We start from the raw sequence: 20,507 nt of genomic DNA on the forward strand, positions 1-20,507 counted from the left end.
TCCTAATCACATAACTTTATATTTTAATACTTATTATTGAATAACTTCACCTGGGGCTCAACAGACAAAATAGGTCCTATGCAACACACATTACTGCAAGACCTTGTGGATATGTGAAATGACAGCCTCAGCCTGGGCTCCCGCCAAGCCACTCCCCCAACGCGTTTCACTTCGCCCCGGAGCTTAACTCATATAGATAGCTGTTTGAGAGGGCATTTGTGCTGTGCCAGCAGCCTGATTTAATAACCCTTCAAGCTGAGCCTTTTAAAAAGCTGTGAATATGAGTCATAAATCACTGGTGAGTGTGTTCTGACCCACAGCAACCAAGCACAATGTGTCTTTCACTGGTTTAAAGAGAAACTGTAATGATTTTGGGTGATTTTGGGTCAATTTTTTTTTTCTTAGTTTTTTTTTTTTAGTTTTGAAGTTTTAAAAAATGTTTTAATATTTTTTACTAAACAATTTTTATTTTGAAAATAAACTTGAACACTACAAGTTATTCTCATAGCACTATGGCCTAACAAAAGAGACATGAAAGTGTTACTAAACCCACAATAGTAAAATCAGTCTGTATATGCAGTAAAGCATGCTCGTTATACTCACTGTGGAACCTAAGGGGTTAATCCTGTGCATTGTTTAAAAAGGCTGTTTGATCCTGTCTTCTCTGATCATCTCCTTCTTCCAGAGTCCCCAATATATCTCCCGATAAGACAGATCCTTTGGAGTCACCCTACACATGCTCAGTTTGGTGTGTATTGCTAGAGAGTTTTTATTTTTTCTTAGGAGGGTGCATGTGATCAGCAAAGGGCCAAGCACTATCAGACAGAGGGTCAAAGGTCCTGTAGCCTCATAGGATAGTGAGAGGAGAATGAAAACTCCTCCTGCACCAGGGGTGTCCAAACTTTTTTCAAAGAGGGCCAGATTTGATGAAGTGAACATGTGTGATGGCTGACCATTTTGCCTGACATTCTTTGAACCATTAAAATTCTGTCTGTGTTCGTCCGAGCACTAATACACTGCCCAACAAGAATTCTCTTGCAAGGAAAAAAATCTTGCGAGCCACAATAATCCAGCACCTTAGTAGAGAAACAACTGAATAAATACCCGGCTGCAAACGCAGATCACGTATTCATGACCGTGCGATAAAATGTAAACAAGGAATGCGTTGCGCCTGGGGATGTATCTAAATGTCTATACACCTTAGTGGTATCATGTGAATCAAAATAATAATAATAATAATAAAGTAAAGTGCAGTTTGCAGAAATAATGGATCTAAGACCAATTTCTGTATTAGACAAACTATATCAACACGTGCAGCAAGGTGCCGTGTGCATTGAATCACAAAGTGCAATATGCCGATACTGCGTACCTAAATCATGTGGTATATAGCTATGAAAATATAGATCTAAGAACACATTAAATAAATATATAAAACAACCAAATATAATTCCTTGAATAGATGTACACACTTGAAAATATACTATACATATATCACATAAAACCACTGTGGTTATAAAAAGTGATGGGTGAAAAAATAAAAAATAAAATATAAAAGTACAAATAAACAAATAAATGAATCACTCGTATAGTAAATAAATTGTAATTGTCCTTATTGTGATGTTGAAAATTAAAATCGTGAGAAATCCTCCAATCCAGCAATGTGAAGTGACAAAATTCCAACAGAAATCAGTATAATAGTGGTGCTTCAAAGAAAAAGTTCCAGTACTAAATCAAAGGTGCCCAAATCATGCCGTGAGGTGCTTCGGTGACCCCAATGTGATTGCGCTCACCTTAGAGCGTGTGACACAGTGTTCAGCTGTGTCAATACACGCTTTGGAGCCACCCCTGGGCTCAGTGATTAGTAACAGCTGATTCCCCAAACAGATTCGTTATGGCTCCACAAACATCATACCATATAAAAGAGAAAGGCTAATATAGTGTAATACCCCGCAGCACACCGTATAGCGGGCTCTTTCGCTTGTTATGTTTGGTGCACATGAGCACCTTATAAATGTGAGTACCCCACTGTGGGGATTGGATGTCATTTTAATAAAAATAATCTTGCTGTATTACACTATATTAGCCTTTCTCTTTTATATGGTATGATGTTTGTGGAGCCATAACGAATCTGTTTGGGGAATCAGCTGTTACTAATCACTGAGCCCAGGGGTGGCTCCAAAGCGTGTATTGACACAGCTGAACACTGTGTCACACGCTCTAAGGTGAGCGCAATCACATTGGGGGTCACCGAAGCACCTCACGGCATGATTTGGGCACCTTTGATTTAGTACTGGAACTTTTTCTTTGAAGCACCACTATTATACTGATTTCTGTTGGAATTTTGTCACTTCACATTGCTGGATTGGAGGATTTCTCACGATTTTAATTTTCAACATCACAATAAGGACAATTACAATTTATTTACTATACGAGTGATTCATTTATTTGTTTATTTGTACTTTTATATTTTATTTTTTATTTTTTCACCCATCACTTTTTATAACCACAGTGGTTTTATGTGATATATGTATAGTATATTTTCAAGTGTGTACATCTATTCAAGGAATTATATTTGGTTGTTTTATATATTTATTTAATGTGTTCTTAGATCTATATTTTCATAGCTATATACCACATGATTTAGGTACGCAGTATCGGCATATTGCACTTTGTGATTCAATGCACACGGCACCTTGCTGCACGTGTTGATATAGTTTGTCTAATACAGAAATTGGTCTTAGATCCATTATTTCTGCAAACTGCACTTTACTTTATTATTATTATTATTATTATTTTGATTCACATGATACCACTAAGGTGTATAGACATTTAGATACATCCCCAGGCGCAACGCATTCCTTGTTTACAAGAATTCTCTTGCCTTTGTGGTTGTGTGGTGAAGAGATGAGCTTGGGTTTGTTATTTGGAGATATATATCTTTTGTGGCCCCCAACAAATCCCCGAGCGCTGTTCAGGACTAAGGATGAGCTCGGGCGTGCTATTTGGATATACTGTATTTATCGGCGTATAACACACACCTTCACTTTAAGAGGGAAGTTTCAGGAAAAAACTAATATTTTAAATAAAGAACTGTGAAGCAAAATAAGGGTCAGTCCCCATCAATGCAGCCTAATCAGTGCCCATCTGCAGCCTCACCATTGCCATGAATGCAGCCTCACCATTGCAATCAATGCAGCCTTACCATTGCCATGAATGCAGCCTTACCATTGCCATGATGAATGCAGCCTTACCATTGCCATGATGAATGCAGCCTTACAATTTCCATGATGAATGCAGCCTTACCATTGCCATGAATGCAGCCTTACCATTGCAATCTGTGCAGCCTGATCAATGCCCATCTGCAGCCTCGGAGGGGACAGGGAGAGGGGCGGGACGAGCGCCGACAGATTACATACGGAAGAATCTCCTATTTACTCGGCGGCCTCTTTAATACAAAGTCCCGCCTCCTATGATAGACAGAACAGTCGTCCAATGGCAGCCCAGGAGACAGGACTTCCTATTACAGATGCCGCCAAGTAAGCAGGAGATTCTCCTGTATGTAATCTGACGGCACCCGTCCCACCCCCTCCGAAGCAGCGCCGATAAATACGCCTGGGGGCCACAAAAGATATATACATATCCAAATCACCAGGGGAGCCTAAACCGGAACGCGGGCCGGTCTTTGGACATGCCTGTCCTACACGCTTTAACTAGACACTGATAGAAGACACAAGACTGCTATATACTGCTGATGAGAAAAGGTATTTAGTAATTTATATTTGCTAAAATAATTGCATTTCCATGTTCTGTGTACTGTGGGAGATGAGATATAGTGATTGCAGGGTCCTGGGTTTAGTAACACTTTAATGCAGTGGCTGCCTGTATTGTAGCTCCTTTGCCTGACTGATACTGTGGACTGAGTCGAACAATATAAGTAACTGAGATCCGTCTTTTTATCTTTGTGTTATTGAGTTACAACAATTTTTTTATTGCCCCCAAAAAAGGAAATGGTGTGCAAAAATCACTTTTTCGTCCCCTTAACTAAAATTAGGCTGGATTAGGTACTGTAGGTTTTTTTTCTGCTACTTTTAATTCTATTTTTCTTTCTAGACAAAGTATTACTGAACTGTTAAAATTTCAAACAGCAAGTTTTAAAACATGCATTTTGTAACCAAAGTTGTATTATAGAAGACAGTCTTTTCTTTGTTCCCAAAAGTCAAGATCTTAGACAAAATGTTACAACAAAGCTGTTCTATGCTGCAATTTATCTAATCAGTTAAAAACAGACAGCAGTAGTGGAGGAGTCAGGAGAGGAAGAATTCGCACCACAGTTATATTCTGTACATCACCTTGGTATTCTTGTTTTTTATGTTTTTTTAGGGGGTCATTTTTTATGTTTTTCTTTTTATGCTTAGTTCTGAAAAAGCCTAATTTAACTGTGTATTTATATGTTTGCGATTAACCCACTTTCTGTGTAAAGGGGGAGGACTGGAGGTGGGGTTTAGAACTGGAATTGCACTTTGTTAATGAAATGGTCTACTAAAAGCCCAGTCCACCCAAAAATGATATTTTACTTCTTAGTGAAGCTTTTTGGACTTCCACTGGTTTATTTCATGTTCTGGATACTCCAACAACAAACTTCTCCTGCCAGACTCCACTATCTGTCTAGCAATTTTGGGTGTTCTTGTCCACATTTGCCTTTTCCAGATCCCCTTATAATAGGTGCAGCAGGTATTCAGACCTTGGAACTATAGTACAGGTATCTCCTTGAAGTAGCCCAACTCTCCAGTGTCCACCAGAAACAGTTAGCAGCTGCGTGGACTGACCCTTGAAGCCTTGGGGTTTGATGTTTTAATTTTGATGATTATACCAAATTCACCTGAGAAATCTTTACCAGAAATCATTGCACAATACTTTTGCGTGCTGTAAGTATTGAGAAATAGCAGTTTGTGTACATACAATATTACCACATGTACTGTTCACTGTTTTGGTTCCCATTTTTAATTTTAACTTTCCTTACTTGTAACAAGCTGTAATAAAACATATAACACATGCAATAAAAAAGCTATCTTCATTTTATAGAAGCCATGTTTAAAGCAACTTTGTCGGATAAAAAAAATAAAAAGTTAAAATAATTTGCCAATGAGGCAGCCAACCATGATGATAGATTAGTAGGAATGTGTGGGAGATAGTGGCCATGCTACTGCATTATAAAAAAAAATAATTTAGCCTGGATCAACTGCTTAACTGAAATTCAGTAAATACTTAATGAATAGCTCAGCCAATCCCCATATAAATATTCATATGGCGCAGTCTGCGTGACCAAAAATACAAACTGGACAAAAGGAGGAAAAGAGTTCCAACCAAGAAGGTCACCACTGCAGGACACCATGATTGAATGAAAGTTATATTTATTATAGAAAAATGCACCATAAAAATTACACAGAGATTCCAGAGATTCGTGCCTTGGGGCACGTTGCAGCGGCACACACATCCATACACTCCAGCAATCACACCATGTAGATCTAGGTATTATTCAGCAATCACTTGCAGGTTAAATTCAAGTACTAAAGGGTTAATGCGATTTTTAAGATCCACTGCTATAGTATACATATTCACTGATGTAGTATAGGTACTAAAGAGTTCATGCGATTCTTCAGATCCACTGCTATAGTTTGCGTATTCACTGATGTAATTCAAGTACTAAAGGGTTAATGCGATTCCTAGGATCCATCGCTATAATGTGCGTATTCACTGGTGTGGATGCTACAGCGCGGCTTCAAATGAATAGAGTCCAGGAAAAAATATTGTATAGGGAGCTGTTAACACAGCACTTCCTTAATCCTGAAACTAATTGGCAACCAAGTTGATTATAGATGACATCAATCATACTGGCTAATGGTGGCTCACATGTAGTGTGATGACCCTGGTATTAATTCCTGAAATAAATTCCATCATGTCTGGGGATGGAGTGGGAATTGTGGAGACGAATGCAGTTAGGGTGGGAAATAGGCCGTTCTTGTTCACAGCATGTAAGCCTCAAGTGGAATCCAATTTAATACACAGGGGAACACTTGTATCTCACCACCTCCGCCATTACCACTGCCTCATCCACCTGGAGCTTCCAAAACTTGTATGCAGGTAGCAGTTGCTGTCCTATTGCGGTTAAACTCAGGACTCTGTCCGGATGGGGTATCTCCACATGCAGTGGAATTAGGGTCCCAGGGTCACTCCTTCATTGCCAAACGAAGACGCATCTGTTGCACACTACCATACCTCCCAACTTTTTGAGATGGGAATGAGGGACATCTATCAGCAAAAGTATGCAGGCATGGGATGCACCCCTTGCCATGCCCCCTTAAAGGAAAATTGTACAAAAAAAACAAGATTGGTTAAACCCACAAGTGTGTTTTTTAGCACTATTCCTTTATATTGGTGTAGCGCTGACAACTCTTGTTTTTAGTCAGAAGTGTGTTATAAAGGTATATGCCATCTAGTGGACAATTAAAAAGGTACAACACTTTTATGTTTCATGATTAAGAGAAGTGACATGGAAGTGATTGATTGTTTACTTCTGAACATTAACTATGACCTACCCACAATGCTCCTGGACAAGAGAAGAACTGAACTGCATTGTGGGAGGATATAAAAGAGCTGGGAGCGGCCATCTTAAGTCTCTTGTTCCTGGGACGCGTGGCCTGCAGCAGGACTCTGTGGGGGTGTGTGTCCCACAGGGTTGCGGCCTACCTTGTGAAGGAGTGGAGCAGCAGCAAGGATCCTGCCATCGAATCACAGTGTGCTGGAGCAGCAGAAGTGATTGTTCCGAAGGCCCGTGGGGGAGGTAACCGAGGACTCCTGGTCGTTGGTGAACGGAACAGTGTGACGGCGTGGTGGTGGCTCCATACGGACTGAGAACTGCTGAAACGGAGACATTCATCTGCCCGAATCGCGTGTGGTGAGAGGGTTAACACCCGGAAGTTTGTTTAATACTACGCACACACTTAGAACTTTTGCAGATGGTTACTAGGACAGATAGTCCCACGGAACAAGTTGAGTTGGAGAATATTACATTTGCATAGACTACAATATTCAAGAGCTGACATTAGATGTTTGTCTTCTTCGTATAAGAACACTTAATCAGTTTGCTGGATTACAATTGCCTTTGTGTATTACCTTACACTGCGCAACACTTCAGAAGAACTCTCTGTGGATTACAATTATCATTTCTTAGCTAGCGAAGATTGAAGACGTCAAGACTATCTCTTTTACTGCAGGGCCCTGCATCTAGTTACAAAGAGTAGTGACTTTCAGGTTTAGAGCAGGGGGAGCTCCCTGGTATAAATATATATATGTAGTTATATTCTGTGTATGTTATCAATATTGTCATAACTATTTACTATACTGTTACACTACGTTGGTGTGATAGTGTAGTCACTGTAATAACTTTCTATATAAAATATATCATTTACCCAAAGAAAGAAGTCATTTTGATTATTACAGAAGTTTGTGTGCAGTGTTGTTATTTCTCCTGCAGGTGGAGCTACAAGCACCCAGGTAGAGGTAAATATAAGTGTATATCGTGGGTTAAATTTGGTACTAATATCATTACAACCCTGCACTACAGCTGTGTCAAGGGGATTGAACAACTTAAGAGGGGTGAAGAGAATAGAGGTCAGGCCCAGTAATAAACCAGCATCTCCACCGTGAGTTATTGCTACATTGGCTTTTAGAATTTACAAATGCAGCAATTTACAAATCAGATGAAAGGTTTAGCACTGGGAAACACTTTTTGATAGATAGAAAGTGCATTTTATATACATCTATATAGATCAGACCAAAATGAGGGACAAATGAGGAGGAATGAGGGACAGAGGGACATTGCTCCAAATCAGGGACAGTCCCTCAAAATCAGGGACAGTTGGGAGCTATGCACTACTAGTCATCAACGTGCTGACGCTGCATTTCGTCATCTGGACTTGCTAACTTCTTCAGAGCAGGGAGTGGTCTGTGAGATAGACTTAAATAGCGGTCAGGCCGGGTAGTACACCTAATGGCTATTAGATGTCCTCAGAGCCTACTCCTATAGACAACATTCAGCACATACAAACCAAAGCAGCTGCAATGTACCCCAAGACAACGTTGAGTTGTGGAGGAGTTTTTTCACTTGGAATTTCTGTGTAATTTTTATGGTGCATTTTTCTATATTAAATATAACTTTTATTCAACCATGGAGTTCTGCAGTGGTGACCTTCTTGGATGGAACTCTTTTCCTCCTTTTCTCCATGACAATACATTAGCAAGAAATGCCACAGTTTTGCTCATTATAACTGGGCTTAGAGGCTGTTGCAGGTGCATACCTGCATTCTATACCCAAAACCATTTTTTTTTCTTTTTCAGAACCGGTTTGCTTTAATCTATAAGATGATACTGGTCCACAAGCAACTTAATTAATGAAAGATTAATACAAAATGCTATCCTTTATTGAGAGTGTATGTAATTCAAAATAGTGATATATTTTCTTTACCAAATATGGTAACATTATATGTACATTTAAGAAAAATATCATGAACATAAAAAATTTTGCTGTAAAATACTACCCATAAAAACTAGTACAGCCATGGGATCTGTTATCTAGAAACACAAAGTCCAAAAATAATTACTGATGCTCAATAAAGAGGCCAAACATACAAACATTTTCTCGTATTATCAGTGGTCTCTATTACAACTAAACAGAGCTCAGCACCAATCAGATTGCATTTAAAAAAAAAATATTTTAAAATTAGGTTTGGGCCAAAGGCAAAGACAATTTTTACAGTGTTACGGTTCATAAATCTTTGTTTTATAATGATTATTTGAAGGTTGACCCCACCCTATGCCATGGCAAATGTCACATGGTAAGCAACTTCTATTGAGAATTATGAGTCCTTTTCATTAATTGCATTGCTATTGCAGTCTGACATTTAAAACTCATAACTAGCTCAGAATGAGAATAAGGGATGGTGTTGACCCTGATGCAGAGGCCATGACTGTTGACACAGACAGGGCTGGAGATTCAATTTAAAGTGGTTCTAAAGACTTAAGGTTTTTTACCTTAATGCATTCTCTGCGGGCAGCTCCCCCAGTCCCTCCTTATATTTACCCAAACCTGATCTTGATCCAACGATGTGCACAAGAGCAGCAGCTCTCTTATTTCTCTCCCTCCTCAAAGGCTCAGAGAGTAAATGTAAATCCCAGCCAATGAGGAGGGAGTGCGGGTGGGGCCGAGCCGCACTCTGTGTCAATGTACACACAGAACGCAGTTTAGGAGCAAGCCCACACGAGTGCCCCCAGGAGGGGGGAGACAGGAGCGCCGGAGGAGACCGAGAAGAAGAGAATTGGGGCTGCTCTGTACAAAACAGTACAAAAAACATTGCACAGAGCAGGTAAGTATGACATGTTTCCTATAAAAAAAAAAAAAATATGGGTTTACAATCATTTTAATTTCAAAGCTGCTCTAGAAAAATGACTTCTTGAATCTGATTGGTTGCAAATGAGCATTGCCTATAATTTAATTTGCTAATTATGTTCTGGAAATAGCACTTCAAAGAGTAAAAGTGCCCTTTGTTGGGCAAACATTGAGGGAAGCAAAGATTTCAGATAAGAGATTTCACACCTATACATGAATTACCCTTCTAGAAAATTGCACACTACTGACATGAGAACCATCTCTCTCTTCCCATAGTGTGTATATTTAAAGGAAGTTAATGTAAAGCGGAAATCTGACTCAGTGGAAAGTTCTGTGCATAAATAATGTACAAAACAAAAGACGATTAAAAAAACATAATACACATGGTATTGTTATCATAGAAAGTTGGTTGGTAATGGTATTGCAGATCTGTAGCTTTAACAGTGGAGCTCTATGTAATATATGTAACACCTTCACGTATGTTTTCCCAACTCATTAAATTATTATTCCATTTAGATATAATAGATCTCTGGCCAAAACATTTTCCGTTCCAGTTTGGACAGGGTAGGAAAAGGTTAGAACCTCTGTTAGCTTTGTGTTGGTGTCTATGTCAACACTGGGGAGATTCGCCTTCATCTATTGTCCTGGTGACAACAGGAAGAAAATTAGGAAAAATCAAGCATTTTAATGTTGTATCTGGAAGACGAGCATAGGTGATATCTTCAAATAATAACAATTGTTTCTATGACACCTGTTAAAATGGAATTTCTCCTCGCTTTCAAGAGATTTCCTCTCACTCTTTGTTGTGTCTATAGAACAGGAAATGGGTGAAGTCTCCTCAATGGTGGAACAGACAACCACAAAATTGAACGTAGTGAAACCTATACTCTACCCAATATTCTTGAAAAAAAAAAAGTAAGGGTAGGGCTGGAGTTTTACTTTAATTTAATAGCCAGGTAAAACATTTGTAAGGATGCGTTACAACTTCGTATTATTAATATGTGCTATTATGCATATTCAAAATTTTGACAGACATGCTATTTGTAAAGTTTTTCATGTCTGAAATGTCACCGCTTTTGAGCTCTAAACTGTATTCTTCTGTTGTGGACACACCGGGTGCTGGTCCCTGGAGCCAGTTTATGCTCTGTATAAACACTAGATATGAAACAAAGGCCTGCACGCTGGTAGTATCACTTCCTTAAGCATGTTCTATTGTACACACAGTACATCTCCATCTCAAGAGCCAACCCTCTAATGCGTTTCATCTTTCCAGGCTTAGTCATAGAGACCAAGCCCCGAAGGGTGAAATGAGATAGAGGGACAATACTCTAGGTGGAGGTGAGCAAGATGTACTGTTTGTGCAATAAACTTGCTGAATGAAGTCATACTACTAACATGTGGTCCTTTGTTCCTTATTTAACACTATTTCCACAGTTGAACTCCAGGTAAAGAGTTAATAACTTGCTGAAATACATATAAGGGAGCTGTTTTACCTTCCAAAATATTTTACCCATCCAGTCCTGAGAGTTATTCAGCTCTTCCAGACAGATCAGCTAAACTGGTGACCTGATTTTCTCTACTGTAGTTAGAACAATACAGCTTGGCCACCACGTGCTTCCAGCCTGTGACTGATCAGTAAAAAAGCAGCAGCAGACTGATGAGGTCCTCCCTCTGCTCTCTCCTACTGTCATACTGACAGTACTGTAGTAGAGTCTGATTGCCCCCTGGTATTGTCTCTTCCTTGCCTATTGTGCTCGCTAATGTTTAGAGTATTACAAGACATTGGCATTTAAAAATACATTTAATGAATCTTTAAATGCGGAACTGTATTCATTATTGCTTTTTGCTGTCCACCTGGTGTTCAGCTGTAAGATACCCTTCATATACATTTTTTACTAAAAATGTTACATTGACATTATATCTGGATTCTGCTTTTTACAGTGATTGATATATATGATTGAAATTGCGAATAGATAAATGTGAATATAGATGTCACAAATTTCTCCTATATTTGTAGTAATAATAAAGTGAATAACAATGGATATGCAAATATTCTTTATCGGCTGAATTGTTTGCTAGAAATATATAGATAGGGTTATAAAGATGCTACAAATGATATAAAAACCCAGAAAGTCAGTCACAGACAGACCTAGGGCCTACTTAGATTTGTTACAACAGGGTAAAGCGCATTTCCCTCCCTGCAATAATCTGTACTATCTTTTCTTTTCGTTTTTTATTATTTTTTGGCTGACGGTCCAGCCGCCACCATAACATTATATTCCCAAGAATTTTTTTAGTACATATAGAGCTGTGTACAAAGCTGCATACAAAGCTGCGTACAAAACTGCATTTACACTCATTTAGCTTTCCATTCACAGATTGATGGAGCTGCAGATTCACTGACTGTTCTGTTCAGAAGGATAATGCTGGACAGGCAGATTGGTCTATCAGCCACTTCCCTTTTAGGACTGTAAGAAGCCTAGATTTGACTATCTATGTATATGCAAATCTGATAGATATAGACTTTTAGCTCAGATGCTGAATATTTAATATTGGTAAAAACAGAAGTGGTCATATAAGAACCATGCATAATAATGCAGAACCCTCATTCAACCCCTTCCTCCTCCCTTGCCTTTCGATGTCCAAGTCTATATGTTTGCCACAAAAGTCAGAGGAGACATTTTCTGGCCAATATTTAATATTTAGGATTGTCCTATAATCATTGCAAAGCTGAGATGTGCTATAATCTCTAGGTAGCATGGATTATACAAACATAAATGCATATTGTACTTTCCCAAAAGTATCAGCAAGATAAAGTAGACATGTACCCTATGCCCAACTCCTGCCCAAACTGTCCATATTTGGTAAACTATGTCCATTTAACCAAATCACATTTCTTCTGGGACAATTGAGAAGTTGGGTGATGTTCCCTGTGTCTCCTTTTAAAAACAGTAAAAGATGTCACAAGTTTTTTTCAATTCTAGAAGTGCATTAGTCCTGCCGGCAGCCATATTAGAAGTAAGGAAAATAAATGGTGGACTGATATACATGACCACTTTGTCTTCTCAGATATCCATACTTTGTGCTTCTGACAGTCTCTCTTGATGCTTTCAGTACCATTCAATATTTCAACAAAGTAAACGTTGGAATTCATCCATTATATTGCACATTTATTCATAGTTTAACACTTGGAATGGAAGATCAACGTTCGTAATACTGGTATGGCGTCTGTGGATATTCCATCCTATGGTGTAACCACAATACCTATTTAAAGGCTATCGTCCCCGAGTTAAAGGTTCTTGAAATTGAAGTGTAATATTGCAGTGTGCCAAGATTGTAGAGCATAATGATTTCTTTGGTCTTCAAATCCAGGTAATGGACCTGGTTGTCTTTGGGATGGCAAGCCAAATTAATCAGTACATAATTTTTTTTGTACCTCGATGCATAAAAACTCCATTGCAGCCTTTTGATAATTGCCAAATCTTGTTTTTTTTTTGCTACAGGAAACTTTCCTCTACTTCATGAGGTCGTTCAGCTTGCTGAAGATCACTTTCCACCTCTTGCTCTGGCTGTCTCAGAGGACTGTCACAGGAGATTGTAGATGATGTATTTCCTTCTTGCAGTGTAGAACTGTGTGATAAATCGAAAAGAAAAATAATATCTTAATTGCAATAAACTGTGGGCCATAAAGATGGTGAACAAAGATGCTTTTGCCTTTCAAAACAAATTATAATCATAATGGGTGTTGCAATATTTCAGTCTTGTGCATTTTTATTTAGAGTCTAGGGCGACTTTACATCATAAAAGGTAAAAGGTCAATCCACTCATAACATATTTCATTGTTTAATAGATACTGGAGGGTTCCTGAGAAATTTCTCTGGAACACTATCATTGAGATATCTGCTCCTGCATTCTTGGAACTGCACGCTTGCTGTGCCCACTAATGTTGTTGGATTTTTGTTTAATTTTATATCATGGACAAGGGGCTAAAACACACAAAGGTAGGCAGGGACACCAAAAACTTTGATGTGGGAAGAAACAGCCAGGAATTATGATAGGAATAACCACTGTTGGAGAATCCAAGACACATATAAAGTCAGGAGCTGACGTAGTTCCAAGGGTTTCATTAATAACTAATCTATTACTTTAGGATGGACTGAGTCTTTAAGTGTTGGAGTTGTAGAGGAAAATATATAGACTTATGGGGGCAGGTTTCCTCTGTAAGATCCCAAAGTGAACCTGCAGTTCACCCAAAACCAAATAATTAAAATTTACACAAATGGCAGAAACCTTATATATATGTTGCATTTAACCAACCCAGATAGTTTAGTTGCTGGCATCTCAGAGCCGCTTTCATATCACACAGGGACTTGTTTTTCAGCACTGATCTGAGCACAAAATGGCCTAATGCTTTTGGTGATGACAGGTTAAGTATCAATTTGAATGGGTCAACATTATTTGAGATTTCAGTTCAGCACACATGAAGTTACAAGGATCATGAATTTCTGGCAGGAACAACAGCTATTTTTTAGTACTCGCGTGTAAAGGAAATTTGTAAGTTCTGTATATAATTGTATTCTATTTAATATGTATTGCACACTGCCCTCACTGTGCACACGGCAATAATAATGTTTTATACACATGATTACGTAGGTATTACATTAATATTACAATTGTACTTGTATGGTAACAAGGGGCATAAAATAGGCAGACTAATTCTAATCAGGACTCGAAAGAATGCAAATGTGTATTTAAATGGGAAAAATGTAAGCGATATTAGAGAGATATTCGTGTATGTGTGTGAATGCTGGAACCTTTAGTTCTATCTCTTGTGTGTGTCATATATGCAGATGTGACCCCCTCCTTTGCACTCTCATGAAAGAATGTATCTGGGATGAGAGATCAGTGATAAGCTGGAAGGACACCATGCCAATTTCTGTTTTTTTAGACAAAACATTAATACCAAAATGTGCTGGGTTAATTAATCTAATGATAAACAATGTGATCACAATTATTTTGAATCTGTTTTCCAAACATGGTAAAATGAAGGTTACATTTAACCATGTATTACACAAATTGAATATCCTTTGATAGTAGAAACAGTGCATTTAAAAAAAGGGAATCTAAGTCAAATGTCCTCATTTAAGGAAATATATCTGTGGATATATATTAGAATTAGGATGTGATATTGAGATAATCACTTGAGTATTCATTTCTGATATGAGTTTAACAATTTTATTAAAAATAAAAGATATATTATAACTGGCTTAGACAACCTTTGGTTGGAAATGAAATCCAGATTATTGGGGAAATTTGTAAAATGGGATTAGTTTATATTAAGATAACAATTTTGTAATTTGACATTTATACAATAGACCCTTATTGAGTGAAAAAAAAAATTAAGATGAGGTTGTTAATTGGAATACAGCTGCCATAATATTTAACAAAGCCAAGATGGATGGGATGCCTAAGAAGTTTTTCTACAAAAATTAAATCTAAAGGTCTGATAATAACTTGATGTGCGGTCCATGATGTGAGTTTAATAATAAATAAAATTGAAATATAACAGACCCATCACATCAAGTCCACACACCCTGGCACCATGCCACCTGCAGCCAATTGTATAGTTTTTGATCTGGCTGAGAGCTTTCTGTTCTGTCATATACAGATTGTTGGTCCTTTTGTTTTTATTTATTTTTATTTTTGAAATCCAAAGCAGAATGTGTGGATTGTGAAATGATGTGCCCCTATTCCTTGTAAGTGCAGTGGTATAAGCAGAAGAATACCTTGGATTTATTGTACATCTCTGCATGACCGCAGGGTATTGTTATCATTTATTATGTTATGACATCAGGAAAATAAAGTCAGATGGAAACTAAGGACTTGTGTTATCTAGCTAAAACTAACAACAGAGCAAGCAATGAGAAATTATAATATTGTCAGGAAAAAGTTGTCTTTCAAAACATGAAACTGGAGTTCTTACACAAACAGCATGATAGAAAACAAGCCATTGTAATATTTTTATGCAAGCTGGAGCAGGTAATGAAGGGTTCACCCCAATATATCAGAGCTGTAGCTTTATGCAAAGGTGCTATTAGACAAAGTTACCGACATTATTTTGGTCAAATAATAATTTAATGGTCCCACATTCTGCATAGCAAATATACAGCTAACTAAATGTTTGTCTAATGAAAGGTTAAAAATACGAATTCGTTTTTATTTGTTTATGTACAAATCTAACAATGAAAAATTTGTACATTTGAATCCAGCCACCTTATTGCCTCTGTTGGAGGAGGCTGGAGACAAAGGAAAACCATATGTGTTAAATTGATGATGTAGGAATCAGCTGCTGTGAGCCCAGTGCAGGACACGCTCCCTGAAGACCCAGATATTACATTTTTTGTAGATTTGATTCCGGTTTTATACTGAGGATGGCAATACCCATACTGAGTATGCAGTTTATCACCCAGAAGGATACTCTGTATTCAGAGTCATTGGATCCTTTTTCCCCAGCTCAAGAAGCAGAGCTCCATGCTTTAGCAAAGCCTGTGCGCTATAAAAAGAGTATATATTAATATAGATAGTAGAGAATTAGAGAGCTTTTGGTTCCATTTGAAGGGCCAAAAGTTTGTTTTTACTTTGGCAGGTAAACAAATCAAGCATGCTAAGTTAGTTTGATTGGCAGTTTTCAGCCTTCCAGGTTCTTGCTGAGGTAGCCATACTAACATTAAAACTCACACATGGAATCAGACCAGGTGAGTAAGGATGCTGCATTACAGCCCCGAACACTTGCTGGGTCTGTGCAACTCACAGATTCCACCCTAGTTCTGGCCCAGTATAGCTGGGATTAATAATTCAACTTTAAGGACCCCAGAACGAGAAGAACAAGTGGTCCACAGGGGGCAACTTCTTATGAGACAGGACTTTGGAAAAATGTGATCTTTTATGTCTGCCAGTCACTCTTTTCCCTCCAGTTTGACAGATGGACTGTGTCATCAGTCACCAGCAGTTATGGCTGCCTTAGTAAATGTGCGTGGGATAGAGCCAGGGTTCTCCACAGTTGTCTTTATAACATACCACTTTGTTTTACCTGTTATCAAAGGTGTTACCAAAAGCTGAACATCCCTTCCAGAGATTAAAAAAAGATATATCCAGAAGCCCAAGTCAGGATCTTACGAGTATGCATTTTGTCTGTATGGACATGTTTTCTGGATGTCCAGTGGCAAAATGCTACTGCAAAGGCCACAGTAAAAAGTGTTATCAGAAGTAGTTTGTAAGTACAGAGTGCAGAATCTACAGAGCGTAACAGAGGAAATAATTTTTATAGGAGAGTCCTTACTAGAAGTTTTGAGGTTTTATTATTACACCCCCTACTGTCTACAATGTAGCGGAAAAAGTAGAGTAAGAAACTAGAAAACTTTTGCCTGAATGTTTTCTTATATTTTATCAAGCCCCTAAGGGGAATGTTGGACTCTCTACCTATGAGATTTTGTTTGGGTGTTGCTCATTTGCTTATATTTTGTCTCAACAGCTGAAGTCCTCCATTCGGATTTCACAGAGAATGTTGCTGATCTTTTAAGGTTTTTGACAAACTCATTTATGTGTTTTCTCCCCAATTCCAGATCCTAAAAGTTTGGAAGGATCTAAAAATAAAGCCAGGTGACTTGTGGATTGTTAAGAGACATATATATAAGGAAATGTTTGGAGACTCAATACAGCATCTATTTCTTGTACAATTGTGCAAAATTAGAAGGAAAAAGGAAAAGTCACCTGGATCCACACCAGACACTGCAAAAATGACTAAATTAAAGAAATCTCTGTGTTTGATTTGTTTCCCTTTTGGAATCACAGTCTAGGGTACTATTTATTTAAATACTTTAATTGTAAGGGATATATATATATATATATATATATATATATATATATATATATATATATAATGTGACTTGTGTTGAATCAGTGTTTACATATGCTGATAAGTCAGCATGCCAACAATTAAGCTAGAAGGCCATTCTGGTCACAGGAGTGTATAGCCAATACTCTAAATATGTCTTATCAATCATTTGTTTTTCACAATGAAAAGTCATTTTGTAATGAAAAAGCTGCTCAGCTATTATTTTCTCCACAATGGAGTTTTGCCTCTTTGGCCAGGACTACCTTCACCTAAGCGTGTGGAGGTTCCAGGTTAAAGGTGATAGCAGGTATGGTTTAAAATATTGATCAAAAGAGAGGAGACTGTAAAGGAAATTTGTAAGTTCTGTATATAATTGTATTCTATTTTATATGTATTGCACACTGCCCTCACTGTGCACACGCCACTAATAATGTTTTCAGTACATGTTTGCATTCTTTTGAGTCCTGATTAGAATTAGTCTGCCTATGTTATGCCCCTTGTTACCATGCAAGTACAATTGTAATATTAATGTGATACCTACGTAATCATGTGTATAAAAACCTTCAATTGCGTCATAATAAAGCAGAACAGTTATTTGGAAAGATGCGGAGTGTATCTTTTGTGTCTGTTCCTTACTGCAGTAGTTATAGTTAATTTGGAACCACTAATCAATATGAGGATAGGAGTTGCCTATTTATAAATTTCCATGTCACGCAGAAAATGGATTAGCTTAAAAAAGGAAAACAAATGCATCCACCACATCAAAGGACTGGCAAGCTGCAATATATTGTGTTTTTGTTCTTGCATTTAGATACTTTAGGTACACTCCAGTCAAAACTATAGATTAGCCCATTAAATACAATATGCACACCCTTTTTGCTTTGAGGTTAAGTTATTCATTCACAATCTGGGAACCCCTTTTTATTATCTGTTTGTAATGCTGGAGAAGCAGTCTCAAACACACCCACTGCAGACTTTTTGTTTTCTCTGACATACAACAAGCCTGTTGTATCAAACTGTCATTAAAAAAAAAAATACTTATAGAGACTAATTAGATTCAAACCTGAATATAATCACCCAACTCAGGTCTACAGACATACAATACCCCAAAAATATTAACACAACGTGCAATATTGCTGTAGTCTTTAGTTCAAAATATGTAACACTATATAACAATAGGAAAGGCTCCGCGAACATAAACTATCCATTATATGAAATAAGCACCAGTGTAAAAACCAAAATGACCAGGTGTACGACAAATAAAGATTGGTCCATCCTGGGATCATAAAAAAACTTGAACTGCCGGTGTTCAGGGAATGGGAGCAGGCATCGAAATTCACTCATCCAGAAGTGTCAAACTGTGTAGTGTGGGACCCCACTCAGACTGACCTAGTGCCGATGAAATGTATTGAGCTATGTGGCCTCAGCCAGTGCTACTCTGGCCACGCCAGCACATCCACAGTTCTAAACTCGAAAGTTCAGTCTTTCCACCATGAATTAAAAGTGCTCCAGTGCTCAAATGACTCTTCTTCCCAGCAGACTAGAACTCACCAGACGATAAATTGTTGCATGATGCACCTATTTTTTTTTTTGAGCACTGGAGCACTTTTCATTCACTTTGACAGGTAACTTTGGTTTTTACAGTGGTGCTTATTTGATATAACGCACATTTTATGTTCACAGCACCTTTTATTGTTATAAATTGTTACATGGATTCAAACCTGCCTGGCAGAACTGTAAACTGGGAGAAAGGCAGTTACACAGCACAGGTGAACAAAGCAGATCCTCCTACCCCATGTGTGAGAAGGCCTCTGGACTTACCCTTTTGCCAGGTATTCATTTTAACAAAAATCTTCCATCAAGATTATATGTGCATTTACATATTTTATGCATGCCATTTACCTGTAAAAGCCTTGTGTAGATAACCAAAAACCCTGAGACTGCTTTTGCTCTTGAATGTGATGTCGGCAGCCTCAGCAAACTCAGGCCTGCCACTCCATAGTAATCCACTTCTCTCCTCCCCTGGCAGTTACATAAAAGGTTATGTAGGGATGTAAGGGGAGAGGTGGAGATGCTAGGCCAGCACAGACAGTATTTAATTACTCCCAGAAGAGGGGAGGGCTATGACGTGCAAAGAGGGAGAGGGCTATGCTAGAATATAGACTCTGACTTTTCTTGGGGAAATGTTTTTACCTGCAGTTGCTATAGTGTGATTAGGGTTATGAGTCTTCTTACCTTGGGCGACTCTCTGAATTCTCATTGAGCATGTTCTCTGACTCTTCAGGCTTGGGGTCAGGCAGAGGAATAATATAATCACTGTCATTTGGTTGCACAGCTGAATACAAAATATTTGTAATGCTTTCTCCCCCATTATTCATTTTTGCCATTCTGGGTCTGACCCGAACCACGGCAGGGTGATCACTTCTTAAAAATTCTTCATTCACTTGTTTGTATCTCTGCAATAAGACATTACAGAAAAATTAATTTTACTTCCTGTAAATAACCAATAATCCATTTTAGAACCTGTTTGAAATATTTGTTTAGCTTTTACTATATCCTAATAAAGTGACCATATCCCTACATGGTAACTTGAAAAAAAAAAAGAAAATTTGTGCAAAGATCAGGCACTATACTTACAGTGCATCCATAAAGCATTCATTTTTTCCACATTTTGTTATGTTACAGCCTTATTCCAAAATTAATTAGATTAATTATTTTCCTCAAAATTCTACAAACAATACCCCATAATGACAATGTGAAAGAAATTTGTTTGAAAACTTTGAAAACTTATTAAAAATAAAAAACGGAAAAAAAAATCACATGTACATACGTATTCACAGCCTTACCCATGACACTCAAAATTGAGCTCAGGTGCATCCTGTTTCCACTGATCATCTTTGAGATGTTTCCACAACTTAATTGTAGTCCACCTGTGGTAAACTCAGTTGATTGGACATGATTTGGAAAGGCACACACCTGTCTATATAAGGTTCCACAGTTAACAGTGCATGTCAGAGCACAAACCATGCCATGAAGTCCAAGGTACTGTCTGTAGACCTCCAAGACAGGATTGTATCGAGGCACAGATCTGGGGAAGGGTATAGAAAAATGTCTGCAGCATTGAAGGCCCCAATGAGCACAGTGGCCTCCATCATCCGTTAATGGAAG

The 20,507-nt window shown here is 38.1% G+C and overlaps 1 protein-coding gene across 2 annotated transcripts in view; it reads right to left on the reverse strand.

Moving 5' to 3' along the window:
• Positions 1-8,462: 8,462 nt before the first annotated feature.
• The window catches only part of PDGFRB (platelet derived growth factor receptor beta), a 207,980-nt gene continuing 195,935 nt past the window's right edge, over positions 8,463-20,507 (reverse strand). For both annotated transcript variants that reach the window (XM_073621081.1, XM_073621080.1), the window contains 2 exons: positions 19,575-19,795; positions 8,463-13,075 (listed from right to left, as the gene is read on the reverse strand). In XM_073621081.1, coding sequence (XP_073477182.1) covers positions 12,943-13,075; positions 19,575-19,795 — 354 coding nt within the window. In that variant the 3' untranslated portion in view covers positions 8,463-12,942. The remainder of the gene's footprint in view (positions 13,076-19,574; positions 19,796-20,507) is intronic.

This window comes from Aquarana catesbeiana, linkage group LG03 (genome assembly GCF_042186555.1).
Source record: "Aquarana catesbeiana isolate 2022-GZ linkage group LG03, ASM4218655v1, whole genome shotgun sequence".
In the NCBI taxonomy this organism is placed as follows: domain Eukaryota; kingdom Metazoa; phylum Chordata; class Amphibia; order Anura; family Ranidae; genus Aquarana; species Aquarana catesbeiana.